The sequence below is a fragment of the Peromyscus californicus genome, unplaced genomic scaffold (assembly GCF_007827085.1).
Source record: "Peromyscus californicus insignis strain IS unplaced genomic scaffold, ASM782708v3 Scaffold_20__1_contigs__length_68692818, whole genome shotgun sequence".
In the NCBI taxonomy this organism is placed as follows: domain Eukaryota; kingdom Metazoa; phylum Chordata; class Mammalia; order Rodentia; family Cricetidae; genus Peromyscus; species Peromyscus californicus.
Window position 1 is genome coordinate 63414928 of NW_026294503.1, and position 11822 is coordinate 63426749.

General features: G+C 51.1%; 1 protein-coding gene across 1 annotated transcript; it reads right to left on the reverse strand.

Annotated features, from left to right (window-relative positions):
• Positions 1-3647: 3647 nt before the first annotated feature.
• On the reverse strand, positions 3648-11275 carry Rnd1 (Rho family GTPase 1). Its single transcript, XM_052748854.1, has 5 exons — positions 11025-11275; positions 10234-10321; positions 7500-7609; positions 6367-6501; positions 3648-4721 (listed from the first exon to the last, which is right to left on the reverse strand). Exons 1-5 carry the CDS (start codon positions 11142-11144, stop codon positions 4476-4478), a joined length of 699 nt encoding a protein of 232 aa, XP_052604814.1. The 5' UTR covers positions 11145-11275; the 3' UTR covers positions 3648-4475.
• Positions 11276-11822: the final 547 nt, after the last annotated feature.

Sequence of the window (11822 nt, forward strand, 5' to 3'; positions counted from 1 at the left end):
GCCCTGGGATTACAGACATGAGCACATGTAGCTTTGTGTGGGTTCAAGGATTTGAACTCAGGGCCTCATGTCTGCAAGACAAGTACTTTAACCACTGAGCCACGCTCCAGCCCCCAAGATTATATTTAGTAAGGAGCAAATCTGGTCTCCTACTTAGCCACATGGCTAGTCATAAGGAATATGTGTAATATAGTTAACAATGAGACTTGGTTTGGTTGCTAACTCAGTCACTATCAGTATGCTCTTCTGCAGGTTATATAGTATATACGCATATATATGATATGCATATGATATGATATAACATAATTACATAATATATACTATATAATATGCATATTGTATATTATGTAGGCTTTTCTATTTTCTCACTTGTAAAACCAGAATAAGAATACTCTTTGTCTTACAGGATGGGCTAGCAAAGGCACATACTCTGCCAGGCGTGATGATACATGCCTGTAATACCAGTACTTGCGAGATGAAGGTATAAGTATCAGGGGTTCAAGGTCACCCTTAGCTACATAGTGAGTTCAAGGTCAACATAAGCTATATAAGACTCTGGTGGTAGTGGTGTACGCCTTTAATCCCAGCACCCTGGAGGCAGAGGCAAGCGGATCTCCCAGTTCAAGGCCAGCCTGGTCTAGAGAGTGAGTTCCAGGACAACCTGGGCTACACAGAGAAACCCTGTCTTGAAAAAGCAAAAACAAAATAAATGACTCAGTTTCAACTCCTGCCCTCCCCACAAAATAAATAAAAAATAAATAGAGCCGGGCGGTGGTGGCGCACGCCTTTAATCCCAGCACTCAGGAGGCAGAGGCAGGTGGATCTCTGTGAGTTCAAGGCCAGCCTGGTCTACAGATCGAGATCCAGGAAAGGCACAAAGCTACACAGAGAAACCCTGTCTCAAAAAACCAAAATAAATAAATAAATAAACATATTACATTGCCAGATACAGTAGCAAGTGCCAGCCACCTCAGGAGGCCGAGGTGAAAGGATCACTTAAGCCCAGAGTGTGAGTCCATCCTGGGCAATTGAACACGGCCCTTCCTCAAAGAGAGAGAAAGAGCAAGACTGAAATCGAGCAGCTGGGACGGAGGAGAAAGGACAGAAAAGAAGTAAAACAAGGGCTGGAGAGCTGGCTCAGAGGTTAAGAGCACTGGCTGTTCTTCCAGAGGTCCTGAGTTCAATTCCCAGCAACCACATGGTGGCTCACAACCATCCATAATGAGATCTGGTGCCCTCTTCTGACCTGCAAGCATGCATGTAGGCAGAACACTGTGTACATAATAAATAAATCTTTAAAAAAAAGAAAAGTAAAACAAGTTTCAAGTGAACATTGAAAAGCCAGGCTTGGTAGCCAGACATGGTAGCACAGCCCTGTAATCTCAGCACTTGGGAGGTAGAGGCAGGAGGATCAGCTCAAGGTCATCTTCTGGTATGTAGAAAGTTTGAAAGCATCCTGGGCTACAGCAGCCAGGCGTGGTGGTACACACTTTTGATACCAGCTCTCAGGAGGCAGAGGTAGGCAGATCCTTGTGACTTTCTGGGTCACCTGTGGTTATATAGTGAGACCCTGTCTCAAAAAAAAGTCCTAGAGCTAGACTTTCTGGATTTGTATCCATAGTTTTGTTTTGTGTGGCTTTTTGGTTTTTTTTGAAACAGGGTTTCTCTGTGTAGCCCTGGCTGTCCTGAACTCACTCTGTAGACCAGACTGGCCTCAAACTCACAGAGATTCACCTGCCTCTGCCTCCCAAGTGCTAGGATTAAAGGCATGTGCCACCACTGCCCAGCATATCCATGTTTTAATACTCCATAGCTGCATGGTTTGGGCATGTTAATCTCTCTGGACCTCCTTGCCCGTATAATGAAATAGGTAGTCCCTGAAAAGCTCATCACAGAATATAAACTGCTCTAACACATAGCAAGCATATAACAAATATCAACTAGTTTGTTTATGAGGTTAAATTTGATGATTTAAAGCAGATGCATAGAACAGGGCTGGAGAGGTGGCCCAGCAATTAATAGTATCTATTGCTCTATCAGAGGACCCGAGTTCAAGTCCTACCACAAACATCATAGGGCAGCTCATAATTAACTGTTAACTCCGGTTCAAAGTGGCCTGATGCCTCTGGTCTCTGAGGCCACCTGCATCCACACATGAACACACCTATACACAGACACACAGACACACATGATTAAAAAGAAAAAGCAAAAAAATTTTAAAGCAGATGCATAGTAACTTTTCTTTTAGAGACAAGGTCTTGCTCCACCATACCCCAGACTGTCCTGGAATTCACAATTCTCCTTGCCTCAGCCCCCCAAATACTAGGATTTCAAGTGTGCACCATACCTCGTCATAGTAACTTTTCTTTTCTTTTTTTTTTTTAAATTATTTATTTGTTTTTATTTTATGTACATTGGTGTTTTGCTTGCAGGTATGTCTGTATGAGGGCATTGGATCCCCTGGAACAGAAGTTACAGATATCTGTGAGCTGCCATGTGGGTGCTGGGAATTGAACCTGGGTCCTCTGGAAGAGCAGCAGTGCTCTTAACTATTGAGCCATCTCTCCAGCCCCCCATAGTAACTTTTCTAAAAATGATTTTTAAATTTAATGTATATGGGTGTTTTGTCTGTGTGTGCACCACATGCATGAGTTTCCATGAGGGCCAGAAGAGGGCGTAAGATCCTCGGGAAAAGCAGTTACAAACAGTCGTCAGCCACAGAGTGGGTGCTGGGAACAGAACTGGGGTCCTCTGCAAGACTAAGAAGTGCTCTTAAACCCTGGGCCATCTTTCCAGTCCCCATAATAACTTTTAATTTCTCTTACTATTCTACGAACCTTGGGAAACAAGAGCTATGAGTCACTGAGGAAGAGATGTTAAAGCCCCTGAGCTACCATCAATACACAACAGAAATGGAAAATCAATAACCAAGGTCACCTCTCCTTGAACTCAGGAAATGGGAATCCTAGGAGCTTTTGATGGGCTTTGAAGGAGTCTATGCAGCACCTACTGGGGTGGGACTCAGCATCTTGAACCTCTATCTGAGGTGAGCTTTCTTTCTTCTTCAGTCTCTGCAGGGCAGTGGTTCTCAGTCTGAGGGGTGAGACCCCTTTGGTGGTTGCACATCAGTTATCCTGCACATCAGATATTTACATTAGGATTCCTAACAGTAACAAAATTAGAGTTGTGAAGGAGCAACAAAGTAATGCTGTGGTTGGGGGTCACCACGACATGAGGAACTGTATTAAAGGGTGGCAGCATTGGGAAGGTTGAGAGCCACTGATCTAGGGCCATTGTTCTCAACAGGAAGTGGTTTCATCCAAAGAACATTTAGCAACATCTAGAGACATTTCTGGCTGTGACAACTGGAGCATGCTACTCTCACCCGGAACCAGGGACACCAGAGACATCACACACTACAACGGACAGCCCCTCAGGAAAAACCAGTCTCCTGTCCACAGTGTCAGCGTTCTGAGGGGAAGAAGCCCTGATCCAGGCCTAAGGAACGCTTCCTCGGCTTAGCAGGATGTGAGTGGGACTGGGAGAGGTGGAACCATGGAGACAACCCCTGGAGCCCACAGAAAGGCGTCCAAAACGGCATTTCCCTGATCATCAGCTGCCAAAAATCAAAGAACGACAAAAACAACTGACTTCTTCATATGTTATATTTCATTAATAAATAGGTTTTCTTCTTTAAACACAGAACATATAACAGATTGAAACACTCCCCCCTCCCCCCAGTTCCAAAGACAAGAGTCTATAAAACAAACGCCAACTGTACCGCCCTAAGGGCAGGAAAGTCTGGTAGCCACCATCAGTCCTTCCCTGCAGCACCACCACCCCCACATTCTGCAAGAGAAGGGGGTCTGGGGCTTCTCCCTCGGGCCCTGGGGACTTCAGTGAGAAGCATGTGAATGTATGATGTCACCTTTCCACGATGCATGGGCTATGCGAAGATGAGGTTTTCCCTACCAGCTCTCATCAGCCCTTGTCCTTCTGGTTTCAGTTATAAAGCACCTGGACTAAGCCCCCAGGGGAGCTGCCTCCGGGCCTTCCCATTGTCCAGCCCCCTGCCGCCAGCCACTTCTTAAAGGGGAAGGGGAGGGCTCAAGGACCCCTCCCATCCCCAGCCTGCATGGGAACGCTGTGTGGAAGAGGCATGATGCTGAAGGTGAGGCCAACGTGTCCCCGTGCCCCCAACACTCTTCCTTCCTCTGGCATAGAGGGATACTGGGGCACCTGCCCCCTCCACAGCCTAGTGCCTGGCTTGGGGTGTGATGGTTCTTGCTTAATGTCAGGCCCTCCTGCCAGGCCTGGCTTCTTCTCCCGTCCCCTTCCTGTCTCCTAAGCCCCCACTGTGGCCATCTGAAAAAGTCACATTCAGTGTCATCAGCTGTCTCCTCCTCCCTCTCCCCGTGCCTCTGCACCCCAAGGGAGGAAGTGGGGGGCTGTCTCCCCCGCCTCCGGCTCCAACTTCACATGATGGAACAGCTTTTGGCCTTTTCCTTCTTGAAGGTAGAGGAGATGAGTTCAGAGCGACTGGGCAGGTGCAGAAGCCGCTTGGAGAGGCTGCGGACAGGGCTCTTCGGGGGCACTGGGCTAGGCTTGTTCAGACACACCATGGATGCCATCCGGAAGATGCTATGGATACTCTTCTCTGAAGTAAAAGCCGAGCCCTCCAGGTAGATCTCTGCGCCCAACTGCTTGGCTATTGCACAGCCCTGTGGGGAGGGTGCGGTCATTAATGCAGTGGTCTAAAGTGCCTAGGAAACACCATGGCATTCCGTGTGTCACTCCTCAGCGCTGTTCCAGATGACACCCCACCGCCAGGGCTGTTCCAGATGACACCCCACCCACCGCCAGTTTTCTACCACCCATCTCTGCCAGTTATTCATAAAAGTGACTCCACACCAGAATCACCTACAACATTTTAAAAAGCTAACTGATGCCGAACCGGGCATAGCAGGATGTCTGGAGATGACAGAGGCATTAGGTCTTAGGTTTTGGTATTGGTGATGGGACCCAGGACTTCATGCATGCTAACCATGCACTCAGCCACACCCCAGTCTCAACATTATCATAAAAAAAAACAAACAAACAAACAACAAAAACCCAAAAAACATTTCAAGCCGGGCGGTGGTGGCACATGCCTATAATCCCAGCACTCGGGAGGCAGAGTCAGGTGAATCTCTGAGTTCGAGGCCAGCCTGCTCTACAGAGCGAGATCCAGGACAGGCACCAAAACACCACAGAGAAACCCTGTCTTGAAAAAAACCAACAAAAAAACCCAAAACATTTTATATGTGCTTATTCCGTGTGAATGTGTGTGTCTGTATGTGTACTCATGTCACAGCATGCATGTGGAGGTCAGGGGACAATTTGTGGAAGTCAGTTCTCTCCTCCCACTACGTGGGTCCTAGGGACCAAACTCAAATCATCAGGCTTAGCGGGGAGCACCCTTCCCCCGCCCCCAGCCATCTCACCAGCCCCCTGACATTAGTGTTTTAAAGAGTTCTCGCAGGTGACTCCGATGGGGAATCTTAACAGACATTCTTACACTCCTGTGGACATTAAAAGTTATCCTTGTGGCCAGTGAGGCAGCTCGGCAAGGAGAAGCAGGTGCCACCAAGCTGGACAGCCTGAGTTCAATCCCAGAAACCCATGTGGTGGAAGGAGAGAGGAGAGAACCAAGCCTGAAACTTGTTTCTGATCTCCACCCATGGGCATGACATACACCACAGACACCCAAATTAAATAACCAAGTAAAAATCCTCCTTGGGTCTTGTTCTAAAAATGCAGATGCCCATATCTTTCAACCAGAGTTATTTTATAGGCATGGAGCTTAGGATTCAAAATCCAACAATTATTTCTCTTTGTTTGCTAGTTTTGTTTTTTTTTTTTTTGTGTGTGGGTTTTTTTTTTTTTTTTTTTTTTTGAGATGGCACCTTATTATGTAGCCAGGCTGGCCTCAAACTTGGAATCCTTCTGCCTCTACCTCCTTGAGTTCTGGGAAGACAGACTACATCCAGCGCTAACAAGCATCTTTAATGAGTCTGATGCATATGGTTTACCAAAAAAAAAAAAAAAAGGAACCTTAAAAATGCTGGCACACACACAGGAGAGGCTCACGAGCTAACCTACAGCAGAATCTAAGTTAGGTACCTGCTACCCCAAACCACGTGATGGTCTGCTATTTATAGATAGCCCCCCAATACCAACTCTATCTTGTCACATAGAAAGAGTTTAATCCAGAGCCATATCTAAGCCCTCCACCATAGCCTTCTTTCTCTACCCTGCCCTCCAGCACACCACACACATACACACACACACACACACACACACACACACACACACACACACACACACCTGCTCATATGAGATGGGTGCCTGCTTCTGGTGGGAAAGCTCCATTAGCGTGCTCAGGTCTGTTCGCAGGTCTGTCTTGCAGCCAATAAGCAAAACCCGGGTGCTGGGACAATAGTCTAGGATTTCTGTTCTCCACTGAGGGTTGGAGAAAGAAGGGGAGGGGAAGGGGAAGGAAAGAAAGTCAGTGGCGGATACCAGGACAAGTCCGGCCGGCAGCGACAAGCACATCACTCAGTATCAAAGCTCAGTCCTTCCTCTGAGTCACAGTATCCCTGCTGCACTAATTACATCATCTTCCTGCCCATGAGGCCTTGGGTGGCACCAGTGTGCTAACCCAGGAGCCTGTCCCTTCAGTCAACAGCACAGTCACTACGGCGTGGGGGACATAGTCTCCCACCCCCTGCCACACAGAGGAGACATGGGTCTGTCTTCTTTCCCCAGTCTTGGGGAAAGAATGCCAGTTGCGGGGTGGAGGGGGCAAGGCAATTTCTCCCCTGAGAAGCTAGGCTAGTCCCACAGCACTTCCTGCAGAGTCTCAGATCTTGCCAGTCAGATCCAGAAACTTCCACCAGCTGTTGAGTCCTGGCCTGCCTGACTCTGAGCCTGGGATCACAGTCCACAAAGCTGCTCCCAACAGGCCCCATTCCTCACATCCCCAGAAGGTTCTGTGAGCCTCCAGCACCTCCCTCTCTAGCTGGGTCTCTGGGAAAGTAGTACAGTAAGGAAAAGGCAGAAGACCGAGAGGCAGGAGACCCGGATCAACCCAGAGCCACAGCTAATGGTGAGACTTCAAGCAAAACAGTTTTCCTGGCTGATGGACAGGAGGACTGGAGGACAGGAGGACTGGAGGACAAGGCTCCCTCCTGTTCTTCTGGGGAGTAAGGAGAAACTATGGATCTGATCTGCACCCCACCCCAGGCCTTGCTTACTAGGGAAGCACTCTCTACCAGCCGAGATGCATCCTCAGTCCTGTTTTATTTTGATTTGGAGACAGGGTCTCACTAAATTGCCCAGTCTTGAACCTTGGTCTCTGTAGCCCAAGCTGAGCTTGAACTTAAGATCCTCCTGCTTCAGCCCCCTCCAGTAGCTAGGATGACGAGCATGCACCCCGCCTCAAGCAGACACAGCCTTACCTTTTTGAGCGCGCTGTCCACAGTCTCTGGACGGCTGATGTCAAAGCACAGTAACACTGCATCTGAGTCGCTGTAGCAGAGCGGACGGACGTTGTCGTAGTAAGGAGACCCTGGTGGAGGGGAGAAGAGCCAAGAGTGAGCCATGGCGGCGGCGGTGGCGTCTTCCCTTCGCTACAGGCCTACACCCAAGGATCCCTGGGGAATGTGGTTCTGGATCTCTTAACATCCAGCTATGTCCCACAGTGCTACTGAGTGGAAGCTCGGGACGTGACCACCTGCCAGAGGCTGTTCAGGAAGACCACTTCCCTTGGTCCTAAAAGAGAGGAGAGCAAATGGGTAGAGCATACTCGGACCCTGTCTGGGTTTGCCACAGTGGGTTTAATTTAAGATCTACTCCTAGTCAGAGTCCCAGAAACTGCCGGTACCTATGGAAAGACAAGGGCTTGTGTCAGGTATCCCTCCTGTCATCTGAGCCTGCCTGCTGCCAGGCCTCCGCTCCATCCTTCTACTCAAGGGTCTCCCCGTGAGGAAATAACCCTGCCTGCCGGTTACATAACTGACCGCTCTGATTCCTTACCTGGGGGTCAGAACTTCAGGAGTTCGATGGGGGAAGGAAAGCAGCCAGGATTTGGTGTTTGACCCCTTTTCCCAGCTTACGGCGAAGAGGGCAAAGGGAACCCTGTGGCCCCCACCCCTCAGATCTCAGGGAGGCAATCTCAAAGACAGGAACACCCATAGCTGTGAGGTCAGTGGCGAGAGCAAGGATCCTTGGTGGAGGGGAGGAAGGCAACTCAGGCCCCGGGTCTGATGGGGTGAAGACAAGGAGCTGAGCCTGGCCCCCCTCCACCCCGAGGAAGGAACAGTAGCAGATTTGGAATCCAGACAATCCGTGCTTAGAATAGCAAGCAGCCCCTCTCCCTGTACTGCAATCACCATGGAAACTGGGGGGAATCCAAGCTGAGGTGGGGGTGTCGGTCATAAAAAAAAAAAGAAGTAAGGGGGAGTTGGGATAGCTGCCTGCTCCTTCAGCAATCCACCCCCATCTCTTTCTGAGGTGAGGTGGGGGTTGGACCACAGCAGCTCAGAGGCAGGGGAGTGCTGCGGTACTGGGGGAGAGGGAGGGGAGTAGGTCTCCATTTTGGCTCCCAGCAATCCCCCTCCCCTAAGACCAGCAACTGAGTAACAGAAACAGGTTCAACCCTGGCCCAAATGTAGGGACACTCCATCCCACACATCACTGTCATTTCCTCTGTCCTTACAGGAACCTGCTCAGAAAGAAGAGTAACTGACTGCCTACATCCTTTCGAGATGAGGGGGTAGGGTGTGACCCGGGGCAGAAAGACCACACTTGCTGATATTCCATTATCTGGGCTCGGGATTTCAGGGCTGCATGAAAAGGGGGAAGCAGGGGGTGGTGGTGGTAATGAAAAGAGATGAGCCGCAGCAAGGTTCAGGGACGACTGGGAGGTGGGAGGGGAGAGCAGGAGAAAAACCATACATCACGCAGCCACGCTGCATTCTGGTCCCAGCCAGCCAGCATAGCACAGTCCAGGATAACCAGAACCCTGCCTCCCTCTCCAGGAACTGCAATGGAGGAACGTACCAGCCTGAGGGATTTTGTTTGTGGAGAGAGCTAAAGAAGTCTCTGTCATTTTCTGTTTACCCATCCCTTATCTCCAGACCTCAAAATTGGAGAACAGGAACAAGATTCCTTCAGAGAGGTAGGGTGGCATATTTCACACACATAAGAAAGTCTTAGGGATTTACAGTTAGTTCTCTTTAAACTCAGCTTGAACACGTTAAAAAAATATTTATTTTTTTGGTAAAGCATGGATTTTCTTTTCTTTGTCATATTGCTAGCTCTTACTCCTTAATTACATCTGAGACAGACCGTTAAAAAGAGGGCCTGGGGTAGACCAAGTGGGATTGGCTCAGAGGCAAAGCAAGAGTCAGCTGAGCTCTAAGGGCTGGGGCAGAGAATGGGGGAAACACTGTTTTCTACGCGTTTGAAAGTCGGGGTATCTCCATCCTCATTCCAGTACAGGGAGAAATAGCAACTGCTAAACCCATGCACTACTGGACACTAACCCCAACGTGGCCATGCCCTACATTCCCGTCTTCCCCACCCTCCGAACACCGATGATGCATCCTTCATGTGTGAGCTGCAGCCTCTGATGGGAAGGGCTGAGTTGCGGCAAGCAGACACCAGGCGCCTGAGAGGGAATGCAGGAGAGCCAGGTTCCCTCCAAAGCAGGCGGCTCTCGGCCCACTACGGCTGCCTCTAGCAGAACTGTCTCCTACCACTCATGTAACTTCGCTAAAGGCAGAGGGAGGGGGGAGGGAGGGGAGGAGAGAGAGAGACAGACAGACAGACAGACAGAGACAGAGAGAGACAGAGAGAGAGAGAGAGGAGGGAGAGGGGGGCGGAGAATGTGTGTGTGAGAATGGGGAAGACCTGCCTAGTGCTCCCAGGAGTACTCAGGGGTCCCTTCCCCAGCCCTCTGGAAAATGGAACTAGACCAGAGGCCTGAATGGCTCCTGAGGGTTTGTTCACCACTTGCCCTGCTCATCTAAGAGAGTCCATGGCCCCAACCAAAGGATCTTTCCATTCCTTCTCTCTGTTTCCTGGCAAGCACGTCTATCCTCAAAGAGGGATCCCCCCCACCCCCCAAAAAAGCAGCAGCTACAGCCAGCCAGTGGAGGTAGGATGGCGCGTTTGTGGCCATAGTCTTACCTGAAGTATCCCAGAGACTAAGCTCCACTCGCTGCCCCTCGGTCTCCAGACAGGCTGTGTAATTCTCAAACACGGTAGGCACATAGGTCTGTGAGGAGAGAGGAACCGTTCACACCTGGCCTTGCCTGCCCTCGGAACCCCACACCTAGTGCTGGCCACACAGGAAGCCACTCACACACACATGTATTAGAACACTGAAGTGTCAGGTGATAAGGAGCCAGAGGAGGGGCTACATGGGGCAGGAGGAGCCGTGAGACAGGAGGAAGAGACCGCAGAGATGCTGGCTTCTGCTCCTCGGCCTGAGACAAGCCCCCCACCCAGCTCCCGGCTGGTCAGAGACACATACATTCATATTTTCTTCTCATCCCTAGATTCGTGTCCCATTTTCAGAGCCACAAGCCCATTCTAACCCCCGCCTTCTGCCCTCTAGTCCCTCGGCATAGGTGATTGGCGTCGGAAAGCAGAAGCGTGCCCAGGGCCACCCTCCTAAGAGCCTCCCAGGAGGGCCTGGCAGGTACTGCGTCAAGGATAAAGCCCAGGCTCTCCAGAGCCTCCGGGTCCCAGGAATGAAGCAAAGTGGGAGGGGATATGATGGGGAAAGAGGTGAGGAGGAGCCGACCGGGCGGCAGAAGTGGGTCAGCTCTCGGGGGAAGCAAGGTAGGGCAGTCCTCCAGCCAGAAGGCAGGCGGGCGGGCAGGGTGGGCCGGCCTGGGGGTGGGGGACGGCTCCCCCGGGCAGGTGGAGATGGACCCCGCGGGCGGCGGCGGCGGCGGCGGCGGCGGGTGGCTCACCTCGGGGTAGCAGTCCTTCGCTAGCACCTGTAACATCGCCGTCTTCCCGCACTGCACGTCCCCCACCAGCACGAGCTTACACCTGACCACCACCGGCTGCGGCGCCCGTCTCTCCTTCATGGCTGCAGCCTCCAAGGGACTCGGACCCCGGTTCAGCGAGGAGGAGGAGGAGGAGGAGGAGGAGGAGGTGATCGCGTCTGAAGTAGCCACAGGGACCCTGGATGCCGGTTCCCTGCGTGCCTCCAACTGAGGCGGAGGCCGATCGGCCCCGTTATATGTCCCCAGGCGGAGCCAATCACAAGAGGAGGCGGGCTCCGTCCCGGCCAATCGCTAAGGTGGGATCCCCAGCAGCAGGATAGTAAGGGACTCTGAGTCAGCGCCCTCTTCCTCGCGTCCCTTTCTGTTAGAGCGGCACCGTTGCTTCCTTCTGGAAGGGGGATTCCCACGCTTTTTGTACGGCCCTTAGGAGGTCGGGAGGGGACTGGGACAAGGCTAAGTGATCTTGGGATGTCCATGAATTAGTGTCAGACCCATAAAGGATCCAGAAAGCGAGGGTTGTAGGGTCTGTCCCAGGAAGGCAGCAGGATCTGTCTAAACTATGGACAGGTGGCATCTCTCGGGGAGAGGGTGGCCCTAGGGACCTGTGACTCCTTAATTCTATATACTTCCTATCCACACGGGTCCCACATCTGGAATCTCCTTCTAATGGAAGTCGGTACTGACGCCCTTTTACAGCCCGACTCCCTCCCTCGGCAACTACCTTCATCAAAACAAGTCAGGGAAACAACAGTTCCCGCC

What these genes read in the sequence shown, in the direction of transcription:
- Rnd1 (XM_052748854.1), bottom strand. Translation starts at nt 11,144, where the DNA reads ATGAAGGAGAGACGGGCGCCGCAGCCGGTGGTGGTCAGGTGTAAGCTC. An exon ending in TAGTCTCTGGGATACTTCAG is followed by an intron (nt 7,610 to 10,233) that starts GTAAGACTATGG and finishes CCCCTCCACCAG; the next exon opens with GGTCTCCTTACTACGACAAC. An exon ending in TGGACAGCGCGCTCAAAAAG is followed by an intron (nt 6,502 to 7,499) that starts GTAAGGCTGTGT and finishes TCCAACCCTCAG; the next exon opens with TGGAGAACAGAAATCCTAGA.